General features: G+C 52.8%; 1 protein-coding gene across 1 annotated transcript; it reads right to left on the reverse strand.

The window, feature by feature from the left end:
* Positions 1-954: 954 nt before the first annotated feature.
* KRT79 (keratin 79) lies at positions 955-13,258 on the reverse strand. The gene is made up of 9 exons (XM_006741558.3): positions 12,776-13,258; positions 10,289-10,509; positions 9,180-9,240; positions 8,961-9,056; positions 3,764-3,928; positions 3,431-3,556; positions 2,574-2,794; positions 1,857-1,891; positions 955-1,580 (listed from the first exon to the last, which is right to left on the reverse strand). The coding sequence occupies exons 1-9, from the start codon at positions 13,256-13,258 to the stop codon at positions 1,375-1,377; spliced, it is 1,614 nt and encodes a 537-aa protein (XP_006741621.2). The 3' UTR covers positions 955-1,374.
* Between the last annotated feature and the right edge of the window lie 3,457 nt (positions 13,259-16,715).

Below are 16,715 nucleotides of genomic sequence, written 5' to 3' on the forward strand. Positions count from 1 at the left end.
GTTTAGTTTGTTATTTTTCCATTTCTGTTTGTCTCAAGATATTTTCTTATTTCTCTTTTAATTTCTTTTTTGATCCATTGGTTGTTGAGGAAAATGCTGTTTAATTTCCACATGTTCACGAATTTCTCACTTTCCTCCTATTATTGACTTCTAGGTTCATACCATCAAGGCCAGAGAAGATACTTGGTATGATTTCAGTCTTCCTGGATTTGCTAAGACTGGTTTTGTGGCCTGACATATGATCTATCCTAGAAAACGTTCCATGTGTGCTTGAGAAAAATATGTATCCTGCTATTGTTAGGAAAATGTGGATTCTTATTGATGACCAGGTATGAAGGCTGAGAGAGAAGCCATCGGACTGCTCAGTGATAAGTTAGGTGGGAAACCAGGAGCCAGAGGGAGGGGAAGCAAAGGAACTGGTCCTATTAAGACCCTCATTAGCCACGGGCTTTACACATATTCTCATCACACCTTGCTTTTACAAAGGAGGAAAGTGGGGCTCAGAGAATTTAAGTGACTTGCCCAAGGTCACACAGTTACTGGCAGAACTGGGATTTAAACCCAAGTCTGCCCAGTTCTGAAGCCCAAGATCTCTCCACTGAACAATCATGCTGCCTGCCCCACAGAGTTAGCAGAGGACTCAGTGGCATCAGGGGATGGGCTGGTAATAGGCATCTGCTCAGTGGCCGGGTCCTGCCTTGAGCAACTTATATATTTCTTCAAGCCTTCTCCTGTGAGCTCCACAAAGGAGAGAGTAAGAGCCAAGGCCTACAGTGGTAATGGTATCAGCTGGTGTGCTTCTAGCATGGTGAGTAGCATGGGGCATGGTGAGCGTGTGGTTGACAATTTCAGTCCCCCAGGCAGGACAGACTGGAGCCACAGACAGCTAGCAGCAGTTGCCATTTATTGAGATACATCACAGGCACAGACAGGAGAGCCAGGCATGGATAGATTCAAAGAGGGGTTGAGTCTGGTGGAGACTGGGGAGGTTGAAAGGCCTTCGGGGACCACTCCCAACTTTCCTCCTTCCTCCCCCAGCCTTCCCTGAATGCAGGCAGAAGAATAGAGGAATTGAGAGAAATCCAACCTCTCTCAGTGGTCAAAAGGTCACCCCCAAATCACTCAAATACATCACTCAAGGTGGTGGCCTTAACTTCCCCTCCCATCACATTGCAAAAGCAAGGAGAAAATGTGGGTAGATTTGAACCTTCCCAAAATGCAGGTCACAGGCAAAGAGTCTGGCATGGAAATACACCGGACCTGTGGTCCTGGGGCTGTTCCTGCTCCTATGGAGGTGGGTGGGGAGGGCAGCAGAGGTGGGGTGAGTAGAGCAAAGAGGAAACTGCAGGGGCCCCAGCTTGCACTGCTGGGCAGCTAATACCTCCGGCTTGACGTCTTGACTGTGGTGGTCTTCCTCAGGATGGAGGTGCCCCCAGAGACGGGCCCTCCCTTGACGGTGCCGTAGCCCACATTGGTGCCGAATCCACCCTTGCCAGCACCCCCTCCCCCGCCCAGGGACATGCCACCCCCGAAGCCAGCCGCACCGCCTCCGCACACCGTGGTGGAGTTGCCAGTCACCGCTGCAAGGCAAAGGGTCTGGGTGAGGCAGGGCAGCCACGCTGGAAGAGGGAGGGGGACTTGCAGAAGCCAGTGAGGGACGGGAACACAAGCAGGCAGTGGAGCCGTAGGAAACTGGTGGAGAAGGTGGGGCAGGAAGCTCATTCTTTGGGAACCCCTGAACTTGTCTCCAGGGGCTCAGGTGGAGGGCAATGTGCTTCTGGCCAAGGACAGATTGAGTGGATGGAGCAGAGGACCGGGGCTGGGCGTGGGGTAGGGCATGGCAGCAAAATACTCACAAATGCTGACTGCACTGGGACATTCTCCAGACATTCTGAAGAAACAGAAAGATCAGGAGAAGGGTCAGTGGTCCCTGGAGCCCAAGTGAAAACCCTCCCCCTCCTTCCTGCCTCCCACTCTCTGCCTTCACGGTGGATCAACTCAGTGGGTCAACTCTCGAGCCAGGGCTCGCAAGACAAGACCAGAAGATGTGAGAAACACGTGCACGTGGCTGTGCTGGGCCTCGCAGACCTTCCTGCAGGTGCAACAGAGAAAGCAGAGCCACAGCAGGCCAAGTGGCCCCCTCCTCCCCTGTCCTTGTCCTGCCTTCCCTCTGCATGCACATCATGGACAGCAAACAAAGCTCATGCCAAAACAAAGCTTCCTGGTTTCTGGCTCAAGTGACTTTCTTTACATCTCATGCCTTCCCAAGGACAGAGATGATTAATTTTTTTTTTTTCAAAACTTCAAAGGTGGTGGAATCTGGTGTTGGAAGAAGCCTCACTTCTGCAGGGCTGCCGACCACCATAAGGATTACTGATTGTCGTGCCAACCGAGGAGAGGCGCAGCAGAGGCCGTGAACACAAATGGAGTCTCCCGTGGGTGATGAGTTAGGAGCCCAGCTCCCTGGTTCCTCCCTTCTTTCCCTACCCCCAGCACAGAGCCGACGATGACACGGGCTCTCCCACAGGCAGGGCTGGAAAGGCCTCTGAATCAGAGCAGGAGGGGGCCCCCACCTGCTCTCCTCGCCCTCCAGCAGCTTGCAGTAGGTGGCGATCTCCACATCAAGGGCCAGCTTCACGTTCATAAGAGCCTGGTAGTCGCGCAGCAGCCGAGCCAGGTCCTCCTTGGCCTGGTGCAGGGCCATGTCCAGGTCCCCAAGCTTCTTCTGAGCATCCTTCAATGCCATATCCCCACGCTGCTCCGCTTCTGCGATGGCCGTCTGCAGTTGCTGGCACTGCCCAAGGGATGAGAGGTGTTGGGAACACCCTCCAGGGTCATCACATCCATCTCTCTGCCCTCAAACCAGACATCACCATTCCCCATCCGTCCCCGCCTCAACCCCAACTGAGAAAGAAGGAAAGGAGAAATATTCATCTCAGAGAAGAGATACTATTACACAAGCAGGGTCATGTAGCACCACTGGGAAAGTCCTTACTGAAGTCTAATCTTAGTCCCTCCTGCTGCAACTCAGCCCAGTGCTTCAAAGAGATAGAATAAAGAATATAACCTCACCATTAACCAGATGCTTCACTCTGATCTGGGGAAAAACCCAAGCTTTTTAGCCATATCCTAGAGGGAATCAGCACCTATGACCTGGACACTTGAACTGTCAGCCTCCTGCTCCGACCTCCTGGAGATAGGCTCAATCTCCTTGGAGGAGATCATCCCACCTGCTCCACCACTAATATGCAATGTGACCTTGGACAAGTTCTTATCATTCTCCGGGCCTGTTTCTTATCCTGTAAAAGGAGTGTGTTGCTCTTAATGGTCCAGCGTTTCAGTGTGTCCCATCCATCAGGAAAAGCGCAGTTCTCACCCCTCACCTCTGCCAACCCAGGCCTGATCCCCAGGCTCCCAACCAAAGGCTCACCTGCTTCTTAACCGCATCCACCTCACCCTGCAGCCTCTGGACAGTGCGGGTGAGCTCAGCAATCTCATTCTTAGTGTCCCGCAGGTTGTCCCCATGCTTCCCAGCTGTCACCTGCAGCTCTTCATACTGGAGACCAAAAAAGTGTCAGTGAGCTGTCAGTTCCAAGCCCTCCTGGGTAACTAGTGGCCCCAGGCCCACCCTTACAGCGAGAGCCCCACACCCTCACCCCCACCCCCACCCCGTGTAGGCTGGGTGTGTCTGGCCCCAGGCCTCTCACAATGGCGGAAGTTCTGTCTGTCCCAGCCCACACACCTGACCAGCCATTCTTCTCACCTTGGTCTGGTACCAAGCCTCAGCCTCAGCCCTGCTCCTCTGGGCAATCAGCTCATACTGGGCCTTGACCTCAGCAACGATGCTGTCCAGGTCAAGTCTGCGATTGTTGTCCATGGAAAGGACCACATTGGTGTCAGACACGTGGGTCTGCACTTGGCTCAGCTCCTGCAGAAAGAGATAGCTGCCACCAGCGTCCCTGCTCCAGGCTCCCAGGAGACACCCGAGGGATGAAGGACGGGGTCCCCAGGTGGCATCAGGAGGCCTGTGCTCTGCCCCAGGCTGCAGCCTAGAAGGAAAGGCCTCATTCCCTCCAGCTGGGAAATGGGGCTCTCATTTTTATAAATATCTTTCCTTTTTGTGGATTTACAGGTTTCCCAGAGATTAAAGAAGGGGAAAGAATGTGTACGTACTGCACCCAAACCCAGTGCCAGTCCCTTTCATCCTCAGAACACCCTGGGAGTCAGGCCAGGCCACTTTTGTCAACTTGGGAAAAGTCTCCCCTCTGAGCAGGGGCAGACAGTGGGACCCGGGGAGCTGAGCATGGGCCTGATTCAAACCCCACTCTCCACTCAGCCAGCTAACAACCTGCACCACGATTCACAGTGGCCCTGACACAAGTTGGTTAGGAAAGAGGCTTGGGAAAGAGAAGTGACACATCCAAGGTCACCAGATCCAAGGTCATCCCATCCAGTCCTGGGGCCCAGACTGGAATCAATCAGTTGAGCAACAAATCCCAAGTGGTTTCCTCTAGACTATACTGACATTTATAGACCATGGTGATGTTCTTGGACCCTCCCTGGGTTTTTAGGACCATCGAATTTGACATATAAACAGGCATTTAAAGATGCCATGAACAGCAAGTTCAGTTTTTGTGTTCTGTCTTTGAGTTCAGCTCTATCACTAGGTCATCTGCATGGTCTCCTAGCTGAGCTCTGTCTTCGTCGCACCCATGGTCCTTCCCGCCCTGGGCTGCCGACAAACTGCCCAGACTCCAGCTCCAATCAAATCCCTCATCCCCTCAGTGCTCCTCAGTGGCTCCCAAAGGGGAGAGAATCTTCCCCCTCAAAGTCAACACCTTGTGTGCTCTGGTCTTGTCTCCAGCTTTCCTGCAGCCAGTGGGATTATAACAGATAGAGCTGGAATACAACAGCTGCTCTCACTGACTGAGAATTTCCTGTGGGCAGGTGCTGTGTTAAGCACTTGACAGGCACCAACTCATTACAGGCCCTTTTCCAAGAGCACAAAGAGTAACCTGCCCCAAATCACAAACTGATAAGCGGGGAGCCCAGTCTCAATCCTAGGTCGTCTGACACCAGAACCTGAGGTGACACAGACTAAAAGAGAGATAGGCAGAAATCGAGAAAGAAATCTGCCAAAGCCAGAACTGCCGTCCATACCGACATAGATTTAGATTACTAAGTTACGCTGTCTTTTGAAAGGTGGGATGGATGAAGAGGAAGGGGCGAACACCAATCACTGAAATGTTTGTGGTTTAGTGAAAAGACATGAGCTCTGGAGACAGGCAAAGCAAAGTTCATGTCCCCAGCCTGCCATTCATTAGCTGTGTGACCGGGGTGGTCATGAAGCCTCATGATGCCTCCGCCCCCTCTTTTATAAACTGCCCGTGATAATACCTTCCTCATGCGGTGGATGTAAGGATTCAGATCCATTTGTGGCCCATGGTGGGTGCTCAGTAAAATGCATTATGTGCCCACACCTCTCTGAAGGTCAGTCAAGACGCCCATGAGGCTTATTTGCTACAGATCGCGTCATTTTGCCACAGCAGTGACCACTCTGCCAGTGTCATCTTGCAGCATCACCCCCTCGCCCTCCCCAGCTCAGGGTCCCTCGGCAGTCCCGTGCCAGAGCTTGGTCCCGAGGAAAATCAAATTGGAATTTTTAAGACAAGAAGATCTACCAGATACCACCTAGAGTGATAGAATAAGAGGATAAAAGGGTTAGGCTTTCCAAAGAAACAGAGCTGATACAAGTGGAGAAGGAAGAGTTCTGTAGATGACAGGTATGTGTCTCCTCAGACACCAGGGACTGTGAGAGGGAGAGCAGGTGGAGGGCCTCTGGGCAAGGAGGAAATGAGCCAGAGAGGCCAAAGTGTTGACACCGGAGCAGGGGCTGAGTCCCACAGGGATCATCCGGGCCAGAGGGAAGGCACGAGGCTGCTTTTCTGCCGTGTAAGACATGCCAGGGCTTGGTGGGTGGCCCTCCGGATTTCCCTGAGATCTAGCTTGACTAAAACCAGAGCCTGAAATCAACCAGCGAGTGCTGATTCGTGCAGGAGGCAGCAAGGAACAGCTGCTCTGGCCTTCATTCTCAGCCCCAAAGAGGCACAGGTAGGCAATGAGGAACTCTGACAGGGAGGAACCCTGGCTTGGCCCCTAGCCCACCTTCCCTGTCCACCCAATCCTCACCTGATTCTCCCAGACCCTCTCTGCCCTACCCTGCCCACCCGCTGTTCCCCAGACACATGTGCTCTATGCTGCGTCCATGTCACTCTGCAGGCTGGGCCCTGGCTGGCAGGCCCTTCTTTCTCCTCCTTTAGAATTCCTGCCCTTCCTTCAAAAATTCAAATCCCATCTCCTCTGAAGCTCCCCCAGCCCTATAAGGAAGGGTCAGGCACAGCCTGCACCAGGCACCTTGTCCCTGTCCCAACACGGCCTCAACACCATGTGCTGAGACTGTAGGGCCCCCAAAGCCAGAGCCATGTGGAAACTACTCACTAATATGTGGTATTAAATGATAAGGAACAGCAAAGGAAAGAACACTGGGCACGCCAGGCATGTGCTTTAGACAGTAGGAAAGCCAATTCCTACCCATTTAGAGAAAAGGGGGCAGGCACTGTTGACCTGGCCCCAAAGAGAAAAGAACCTAAGAGAAGAGAAGGAGGAATCCCCAAGCAGCAAACCACCATCAGTGGTCCCAATAAAGAAGAAAGTTGGGGGGCACCTAAGAAATCAGCGTGATGGCACAGAACATTCCCCAACAAGCTCCATTCTGACAGGGCAGGTAGAGATGTTAGAAGGAGAAAAACACAGCCAAGGATGAGCCAGGGGAAATGCTGAGGCAGCTGACAAGGGCTGGAGGGAAGCTCTAGGTGAGAAGAACAGAGAGGCAGCATTGGGCTAACCCGAAAAATACCCCCCAAAACCCAACAGTTTAATGGCTATGTCATTTACCTGTTTCCCATCAAAGAGAACAATTATCAAACTAGAACGGGCAGGATGCTAGAGAAGAATTAGAAAGCCAAGACAGCCACAGAAAGTATGACAGGCCTTGGCCTTGTTGGGGACTCTCAAGGGTCCAGGCCAAAGGAGCATATCCTAGGAGGCCATGGGATTGCCAAGGGGATGAATACTCCCAGAGATCCGTAAGAAATATGGAGATTAGGAAAGATTCCAGAACCCCCGACGCAGCAAATGTCCTCATTTTCAAGGGGATGATATTTAGACTTCTTCAGCTTAAACCTGACGTCAACCTCCTATGAACTTCTAGAATCACAAAATGTAAGAGGCATAGAACCAGCAAGACTTCCCTAAGGAAAGGCCAAGCCAAATAGATTTCATTTTCTCCTGTGGCTGTATTACTAAAATGCTAAAGGACCATCACAGACATTGCTTGACCAAGACTTCCACAGCATTCTTGAACACAAGACAGAAAGATGTGGGCCAGATGATGGTATGGTCAACTAGATTTTAAAGTAGCTGAGGCACTTGAACCACAAATTAGTGATTAGTGGAGTGAGGTCAGCCTGGGAGAAAGGCACCACTGAAGACCTAGTTCTTGCACTAGGACTCGGTTCTTGGCCCTGTTGGCTTTAATGTGCTCACTGGTCACGTACACTGAAATGAACATTCACATTGAACTGAAAGTTTACCAGGTCTGCAGAGAACCCCAAGCTGGGGTATCATGAATACATCCAATTACCCAGTTGGGTATCTCCAACATATGGATAGGGGAAATCGAGTTTCAAAGTGCCCACAGTTACCTAGATGATGGGATGAAACCATAATCACATGTCACAGGGAAAATGGGACTCATTAACTCTTGCATTTGGTTTCAAAACTTCAACTGCCCAAATCTAGGAAGTTGGAAGCAAATGGATACATGCCTCACTTGAAAGCATTCATGTGGAAAAGTCCCGGGGTTTTTTAAGGAGCAAATATTGTGAAATGGCTTCTAAAGATGACACATAAACTAGCGTGACATTAGGTGCACGAATGCAAGTCTGTAAGCTCCCTCCCTATCCCACTCTTTTCCAAAGTCTGGACTAAGAACGCTGTTTCCTCAGCTTCCTCATATGCCACAGATGTCAGTCCCTGAAGCATCCTGACCTCTAAAGTGTTGTCCTGTGAAAGACAATATGCCACACAGAAGACAACTGGGTTTGTTGCCTGGAGGGCAGAATCAGGGCCAATCAAGAGCAGAAGTCATGGGAAGAAGATTAAAATCAGCTTTCTAATTTGGTCAACAATGAAAATGCCTGCCCTAAAAAATAGTGAGCTCCCTACCACCAGGAGGATTCAAGCCGAGGCTACGTGACTCCTATCAGCGATGTTAGAGAAAGGGCTCCAGCACGGAGGGACGGTGGGCCACGAAGCCCCTACCAAATCTGGGTCTAGGTCCTGGATGCTAGGATCAACTCAGGTTAACTTCAGCCCTCTCGCCCTGGTCTTCAAAACCTCCTGGTTTCCTGGGACGCCTTCTGGATCCTGCAATCTACCCACTACCCACACCTCAACTCCTGCACCAACCTGGAATCTCAGGCCCTTCTCTGCCCCTCTCTGCTCCTCCAGCCCTTGATCCGTTACAAACTGGTCTAGAAGGGAAACAGTCTAACAGAGGAGCGCGAGTCAGACTCTGAAGTCCAAGAACCAGGTTTTAATTCCGGCACTGCCTCTAACTAGCTAAGTGACCATGGGCAAGCTACCCTGATCCTCCGTGTCCCCTACTATACAATGGAAACAATAGTTGTACCTCTACTGTGGCTTTGTTGAGAGGATTATGTAAAACCCGGTGTCTGGGCTCATCCTTAGCACTGAATACATGGAAGCTCGTGTTAATGAAAGGTCCAAGTTCTATCTTCTTCTAGTTAAGTTGCACTGGTGAATTCAGATCAGACCTCCAGGGGGAATCCCCAGTGCTATACATAAACGTAATTGTCCCTGTCTATTGGTCATCTCACCATTTCATAGAGATGATTCAGGAAGTCGAGCTCCTCAGTCAAGGTGCCGACCTTGCCATGCAGATCCATTCGGCTCATGTATGCAGCATCCACATCCTGGGGGCAAGAGAGACAGCAGGGCAGATGCCTCAGCCCCCAGGGCTCTCACCTCCCTCTGAGTCAGCCCAGCACCTTGGCAAGCCCAAGAACCACCTCCCCCACTCCCTGCCACCTGTTCACCTTCTTGAGCAGCACAAACTCGTTCTCCGCTGCAGTGCGCTTGTTGATTTCATCCTCATACCTGTTACATAGGAAGACTCAGGCCAGGCTCAGCCTACTTCTGCCTTTTAAGACATTTAACCCACTTGGCTTTAAGCCCCCTTGGGTCCCACATTATCTAAGAACACCTTTGAGAAGCAGTTCTGTAATGCAGCCCACCAGTGAAGAAATTTGGGGTACAGTCGTTAAATATTCCTGCCCACCCGCTTTGAGGGAACAGGCCCAGATTTTGTGCAATAATATGGCAATCAAGCCATCTCTTTGGATCAGAGCCCATAGGAGGCTTTATAGGAACAGGCAGCGATGTGTCAACTGCGGTTTATTTTTGCGTTCACTTTTGACAGGCAGGAGGTCATTTAAAACAGCTCACTTCTCTCCAACTGCTTTTGCTGAGATTTTAAGGGTTAGAAATCACCAGTATCAAGTTATTGGGAAAGTTATGAAAGATTATACCCTAAAATTATAGATATACATATCAACTCATCATAATATCTGCCCTTTATCTGGATCTTGATTCAAACTATTTTTAAAACTTATGACATTTTTGGGACAGTCAAAAATTCAAAAAGAATGGATAGTCAATGATATTGAGGAATTACTATTTTAAAAACCTGAGATGTGGTTATGGCATTATGTTTATGTTTGATTAAGTCAAGCTATACTGATGAGCCATATGAATATAGCCAGTAAATATCTGTGAATGAAATCACACGATGGCTGGGATTTGTTTCAAGACGATAAGGGAGGAGAAAAATCAAGTGGGTGTATAGATGAAACAAGACTGCCTATGAGTTAATAATTATTAAACCTGAGTAATAAGAACATAGAGGTTCCTTACATATTATCCCTACCTTAGAGTTTTTTAAATTATGAATAATACACAAATAAGTGGGACAATTCTCCAGGACACAGTGGGCCCAGGGCCTGGACACCCAAGGGAAGCTGCTTTGTCTGTGCACTCCCCCAGGTTGGACCCAGGAGCCTGGGAATGGGCTGACCCTCTCTGGGGAGATTGCCCACGCCATCCCCTCCCCACCCCCACATGGGCCCAGCCGTCCAGTCCTCCTCACTTGCTCTTGAAGTCCTCAAGGACATCCTGCACATTCCTCAGCTCTGAGTCCAGCCTCCCCCGATCGCTCTGGAGGTTGTCCAGCTGCCTCCGCAGGTTGCCCAAGTAGTTCTCAAAGAGGGGCTCCAGGTTGTTCCTGGTGACACCCAAGTTCTGGCCCTGCTCCTGCAGCAGGGCCCACTTGGTCTCCAGCACCTTATTCTGCTGCTCCAGGAAACGGACCTGAGCCAGAGCAAGAAGGGTGGTGGGCTGGTGCCATCCCCTGGCTCCAGGAGGGACCCAGGACTGGGCCCATCGTCACCACCTGTCCCCAACCAGGACCTCACAGGGCCAGTGCACGGCCCATGCATTGCTGAGGGGAGGAGTTCCTAAGGGAATAGTCTTTGCTGGAAAAGACCGTCCAATCCAACGACAAAGACTCTAAAGAGTTAATAAACTGCAAATGCCCCAACTCAGTCATTTACTAGTTGATGACAGTCAAGTCACTTACCTCTGGTTCTCCCTTTCCCACTTGTCCTGGGTAAACCAGACTAGATCAGTGTTCCTGAACCCTAATTCTGCACCAAAATCAACTGTTAAAAATGCAGATGCATATATAGGTGTATGTGTATGTATGTATATACACAAATATGTACATACGTACATGTGTACGCACACACGTGGGGAAAGAGAAAGCAAATGTGACAAAATGTAAAAATTGGTGGATCTAAAGCGAATTAAGTCAGTCAGAGAAAGACAAATACCATAAGATTTCACTCATATATGGAATTTAAGAAACAAAACAACACGCAAAGAAAAAGAGAGAGAGAAAGAGACAAACCAAGAAACAGACTCTGAACTCTAGAGAACACACTGCTGGTTACCGGAAGGAGTGGGTGGGGGGATGGGGGAAATAGGCGATGGGGATGAAGGAGTGCACTTGTGATGAGCACCAGGTGATGTATGGAAGTGTTGAATCACTATGACATACACGTGAAACTAATATAACACTATATGTTAACTACATTGGAATTAAGATTAAATTAAACTAAATTAAATTAAATTTTAAAATTTGGAGAATCTGGGTGAAAAAATATATAGGAATATATTGTACTGTTCTGGCAACTTTTCTATAAATTTGACCTTTTTTTAATTTTAAATATAGATGCCCAGCCCTATCTCTAAAGACTTAAAAGAGGGCTCATGGCATGGGCTTCACAGGCCCCCTGGGGGGTTCTCTGCCCAGCCAGAGACACCGGACAGGGTCAACCTCACAGACCCCCAGCTCCTAGAACATGAGGCTGAGAGCCTGAGAGAGGTTTTTGCTTGTTTAACCTCTGGGACAGTCCCACAGGAGGACCAAAAGTCACTAGGGGGTAAGGTGAGGAGGTGGGCGGAACAGCTTGCTTCACCTGCCATTCGGTTTCTCCAGGTCCCACCTCCACAGCACCCCAGGCCCAAGGTCACATGGCCTGGGAACCATGAAGCAGGTGCATCTGCCACAAACATAGACAAGACCTCTCAATGCCAAGGACCATAGGGCCCATGAACCTGAGTTCCAGGCCTGCCTCTGCCTCCAAGTGCCTGTATGATCCTGGGCAAATCCCTTGCCCTCTCTAGTCCTGTTTTCTCTTCTTCAAAATGGACACAATATCACTATGGGTGTCCCACAATGGGACACTGTGGGCTTCACACGAGAAAGAGGACATGAATGTTGTTTGGGAACCCCCAGGTCACTGAACTAAGATAACAGTTATCCACCAGGATTTTCCCCATCATGGTCCCCTTGCCTGGGGACTTGGGGTAGAGGTAGACAATGCAGCAAAGCAGACCTAGATATGCCAGAGAGCAGGTACAAGAGCCACCCAGTGAGTCTGGAGGCCAGGGAAGGAGTCAGGATGCTCCCGATCTGGGACAGATCAAACTATACCCCCAGGTCATGGTGCCCTGGCGACCACCCTCTTCACTGTCCACCCCAAACTGAGCCTCTTGACCAGAACAGCAAGGAGGAATAGGAGAAGCAAAATGGTAACTTCTCCTAGGACAACCCCCTCAATCGTGTCCTGATCACATCTTTGTCCTTAGGCCTTCTCCAACACTGAGAGAACAGGGAAGAGATCGGGCTCCTTGGGTAACTTGTTGGACATTTGAGCCTGTTTCCCCAGCTGTGAAATGACCAGAGGCACTAAGGACCACCCTGTTAAGAGGAGCCGCGAGGACAGTCTACTCCCCAATCGTGCGACAGGCCGCTGTGTGATCGTGTTAATGACGACCGTAGGAAAGACACAACACAGTCAAGCCGGGCTCGGCAACAGGCCTCGTGAGTAGAATCAAGTTCACCTGAGCAAGGACAGTAAGACCCAGAAGACTGTCGCCAGGCCAGAGAGCTCCAAAGTCATCCCATCAACCTCCCCCACAACAGTGTGCAGCCTCTGCCCAGCACCCCCTCTCTTAGCGGCCCTGCTTCTACTCCAAGGGCCCCTCCCTGCCTCCTTCCACCCCAGCTCACCTTGTCGATGAAGGAGGCGAACTTGTTGTTGAGGGTCTTGATCTGCTCGCGCTCCTGGGTGCGCACCCTCTGGATCTCGGGGTCGATCTCCACGTTGAGAGGGGTCAGCAGGCTCTGGTTGACAGTGACCTCCTGGATGCCTCCCGGGGGGCAGGCCGGCCCGAATGCCTGCCGGCCGGCCCCCAAACCCACATAGGCCCCACTGCCGAAGCCGAAGCCTCCCAGGGCCCGCCCTGAGGACGACCCTCCAGCCACACTGACCGAGATGCTCTTGCTGCCCCCCAAGTTATAGAGGCTTCGGCTGCCAAAGCCACCCTTGCTGGGGCCACAGCGCGGCCCCCCACCACTGCTACCGCTCCGGGACACCGTCACTGAGCTGAAGCTGGTGCGGGCCCGGGAGCCACCTCCTCCGCTTGCGGAGTTGGAGCTAAAGCCCCCTTTGGTGGAGTATGTCTGCCGAGCCACAGAGGACCTCATGGCCATCAGAGGGGCCGGAGTGCAGGCTGCGAGAGCAGAGAGCAAACGCGGTAAGCTGCTGTGCCACCGATGGGCTTTTTATCTTTTCCCAGTTGGGCTGGCTCCTGGGCTTCACAGACACTCCTGCCCCATTGCCCCAGGAAGAGAGGGAGGGGCCCCGTGGGCCAGGGGAGTCCCCTCTCCCCCAGCGGGAGGGAGGGGCTGCTCCCAGTTATCACCTGTGCTCCCGAGCTGGGGCTGAGCCGAGACTGTGTGGGGCAGGATGCCACCTTCTCCCCCCTGGGGCTCTTCTGACTTGGAATGGGATGATACAGGCTCCCACGGCCGCCCCCACCACCCAGGGTCTGGCTTGCTCTCCCACCCAGCCCTGATGGCCACCGTCAATGGGGCTCTGTTCTGTGGGATCTGGCCCAGGCCCCTGTCGCAAGCCAAGGCCCCAGGGCCCAGGGCTGTACAGGTGGCAAGGAAAGGGAGGGTTGGGCAATGGGCTGTGGAGAGGGTGCCCAGGCCTGCTCCAGTCCCACCCTCCCAGCCCACAGCCTCACCGCCTCCTGGCAGGTCCAGGGTGGGGGCCACAGGTGACAGGGTGGGGGCGGGGGCAGTCTGTTCTGTCATCCGCTGGCAGATTGTCTGCTGGGCGGAGACCCCGTGCCAAGCAAAGTGGGTACAAGGACAGAAAGAGGGTCTCGGCCCAACCGTGGGGCCGGGGCACTTGAGGAGAAGGTGGAAAGGCCTGGGCTCCTCAGGCATTGCGCCGAGGTCAGGGAGATGCATGGCGCAAAGCACACTTGGCTGGGGACTGAAGAGAAACAGAGCGCTTTGACTATCACCTGAGAGCCCTCCCCCCCAGCCCTCTGTCCCGCAGCAGAGCATCCCCAGAAGGGCCCAGCCACTTTAGAGGGGGCTGCAGGTGGGTGGAGGACACATCCCATTCTGATTAGACACAAGTACACGTCTAAGACTGTGTTCAGCAAAGGCCCCAAGAACCCCAGGGAGCACCCCAACATTCCCGTCTTCCCAGCCCCCAAGGAGCCTGATGCTTGATTTAGAAAGGCCAGGGGCTCCTTGATCACTTCACACAGTCCCCTCCGTGCCCCCCCACCCACCTCAGGCTCCTGGGACCAAGCACAGCCCCAAAGGAAGACTTGGAGATGTCAGATGTTAGTGAAATGTTAGGACTGAGGGAGTGTTGCCGAGGTGACTTTGGAGATTGGCCCTCCTCGCCCACTTGAGCTTTCAGCTGGAAAACTGGAAAATGGGCCCAGAGAGGCAAGAGAGACTTGCCCGAGGGAAGGAGCCACAACAGCCCCTTGCCACACTCCTTCCACAGCGGAGTTGGGACTCTGGCCACTTGTCGCCCCAGGATCCCAAAGGAGAGGACAGCGGCCCATTCCCACAGCCGGAGGAAGGCAGGCGGAGAGCAAACCCACTCCAGACCCAGAGGAGGCTGTGGGACTCTTCCCCGGGGCCACTACGAAAGGCTGTAAGGGGCTCCCAGTTGCTACAGATGTTGAACCTAACGCCCACGAGGGATGGGGTGAGGGGCACTCACAGAACTAGTCCCTTAACACCCAGAAGGGGATCTTCCTTTCTGCTGGGAGCTAGGATACAAGGCATTTGGGCAAGCCAGGCCAGGAGGTGAATCCCCACTGAGCTGTGTGTCCTTGGGCTGCTCTCAACCCCCCTGGACCTCCTTCGTCTCTGCCTTTTTGAAAGGGGAAGCCCTATCCAAAAGCATTGGCCTGTGATTCTAGGACTGAGCCAGGACTGAGCCGTCACTTCCCACTGACCCTTGTCTCCTGTCCCTGAGGCTGTGCTCACTTTCTCAGCCTCCCTTTATCGCTTCCCGCAGGTGTGTGGAAAGGGGAGACAGTCGTGAGTGGGACTTCTGGGGAAGGGAGTGATGTCAGCCCTCTGAGTCAGGGCAGCCGGGGAAGTGGGAGTAGAGTCGACTACACACACTCCACCCTTCCCCAGGAATGACAGCCACACGTGTTGACCGGGCTCTCTCTCCCGGGCTTTGTGGGTTGGTGACAGACAGCCACACAGGTTGCCAGGTTCACTCTGCCCGAGTTACTGCTTGGAGACAGGCTCCCTCCCAGCCAGGCAGGGGCTCCGGGGTCTCAGCCCAGACAGAGTGGGGGAGCCACCCTGCCTCCTTAGGCCCTGACTCTCTGCTTTCAGGCAGAACACCCAAGTTCAGACTTTCTTTCTGTGGTTTTGGACGAACAGTTTCCTCCCCTCCGCTGCGTCTCCAACCAAGGGCTTCTGTGTCTGGAGACTTTCACCTGCCTGGCATCCCCCTCTGCAGCAGGACACAAGAGCCGAGGGGATGGCAGGCTGCTGCAGGAGGGACAAGGCAAGATGGCTTGGGTGGGGGCGGACAGATGGTGTCTGCAGAGCACCCAACAGCCCCCAACCCAGGCCAGGCTGGGTACGGAGCCATAGCAAAGATACGGGGTGAAGACGACAGTCACTGCCCTTGGGAGCCCTCCCACAGGGGTAGGACTTCCTCACCTAATCGTGATGATTATTACAGTCAACATTTACTCAGCACTTACTATGGGGCAGACACTTTCAGAGCATCTCATGTCCGCGCTGGGTGGACTCCACCGCCTCCTTCCCACCCCAGATCAGTCACCCTCCTCCTAGACCCCTGTAGGCTGCTCCCTTGCTCTCTGACTTCACGGGTCGGCCAAGGCTGGGGGGCACAGGCAGGAGATGTGAGAGGGTGGAAGGGAGGGCAGGCATTTCTGCCCGGCTTCCTCCCTGCTGTCCTCCATGGTTACAGATTCTTCCATCTGTCACTCACTTTTTCCTCTTGTCTTTCAGCTCTACACAGGCGACCTCCTCATCCTGGTTCTCCCTGTTTCCACTGAGAGGCCCACGTCCTGGAAAACAGCTTAGCCCTGGACAAACCAGAGGTTGGCCCCTCCAGCTCCGCTGGCCTCTGGCCCCTCCATCCTTTCTGACTTCCCTTAGGTGCTTCTGGCACTGAAGTCCATTTAACTGAACTTTCTCGGGTAAATTTTGTCTCCTGCTGGGATCCTGAATGGCACCACCTCCACACAGCCCTGTGAGGTCAGCATTATTATTAATCTGTCCTCACAGATGAGGAAACTGGGGAGGTTACATAGCTTGGTCAAAGTCACACCGTTAGTAAGTGGCAGAGCTGGGATGCAAGCCCAGGAATCCTGGGAATCCTTACAGAAGGCCGAAAAGCCTCCTTCTCGGATACTTTTGATGGAGAGATCCTTGGGTCTGAGAAAAAGGCTGACCTCCCCTTAAAGCTGGGGGTGAATGGCATGACCTCCTGTGGCCTAGACCATGGAGTTTGGGGTTGAGCCACATGGGAGGGGGAAGACAGGAGGAGCAGTGCAGGAGCCGATGGGCTGCTGGGGGGTGGGGGGCGGGGAGGAAAAAGTGGCCCTCCTCACCCACCTAGCAACTGGCCCAGATGCCC

This window comes from Leptonychotes weddellii, chromosome 5 (genome assembly GCF_054177405.1).
Source record: "Leptonychotes weddellii isolate Sample4059 chromosome 5, ASM5417740v2, whole genome shotgun sequence".
NCBI lineage: Eukaryota > Metazoa > Chordata > Mammalia > Carnivora > Phocidae > Leptonychotes > Leptonychotes weddellii.

Bases quoted from the DNA above. Each gene is read 5' to 3' on its own strand.
- KRT79 (XM_006741558.3), bottom strand. From the start codon at position 13,258: ATGGCCATGAGGTCCTCTGTGGCTCGGCAGACATACTCCACCAAAGGG. The intron at 10,510-12,775 runs GTGAGCTGGGGT...GCTCTGGCTCAG, and splicing joins TCGCCTCCTTCATCGACAAG to GTCCGTTTCCTGGAGCAGCA. The intron at 3,557-3,763 runs GTGAGAAGAATG...TTTGGTCTCCAG, and splicing joins AGGCTTGGTACCAGACCAAG to TATGAAGAGCTGCAGGTGAC.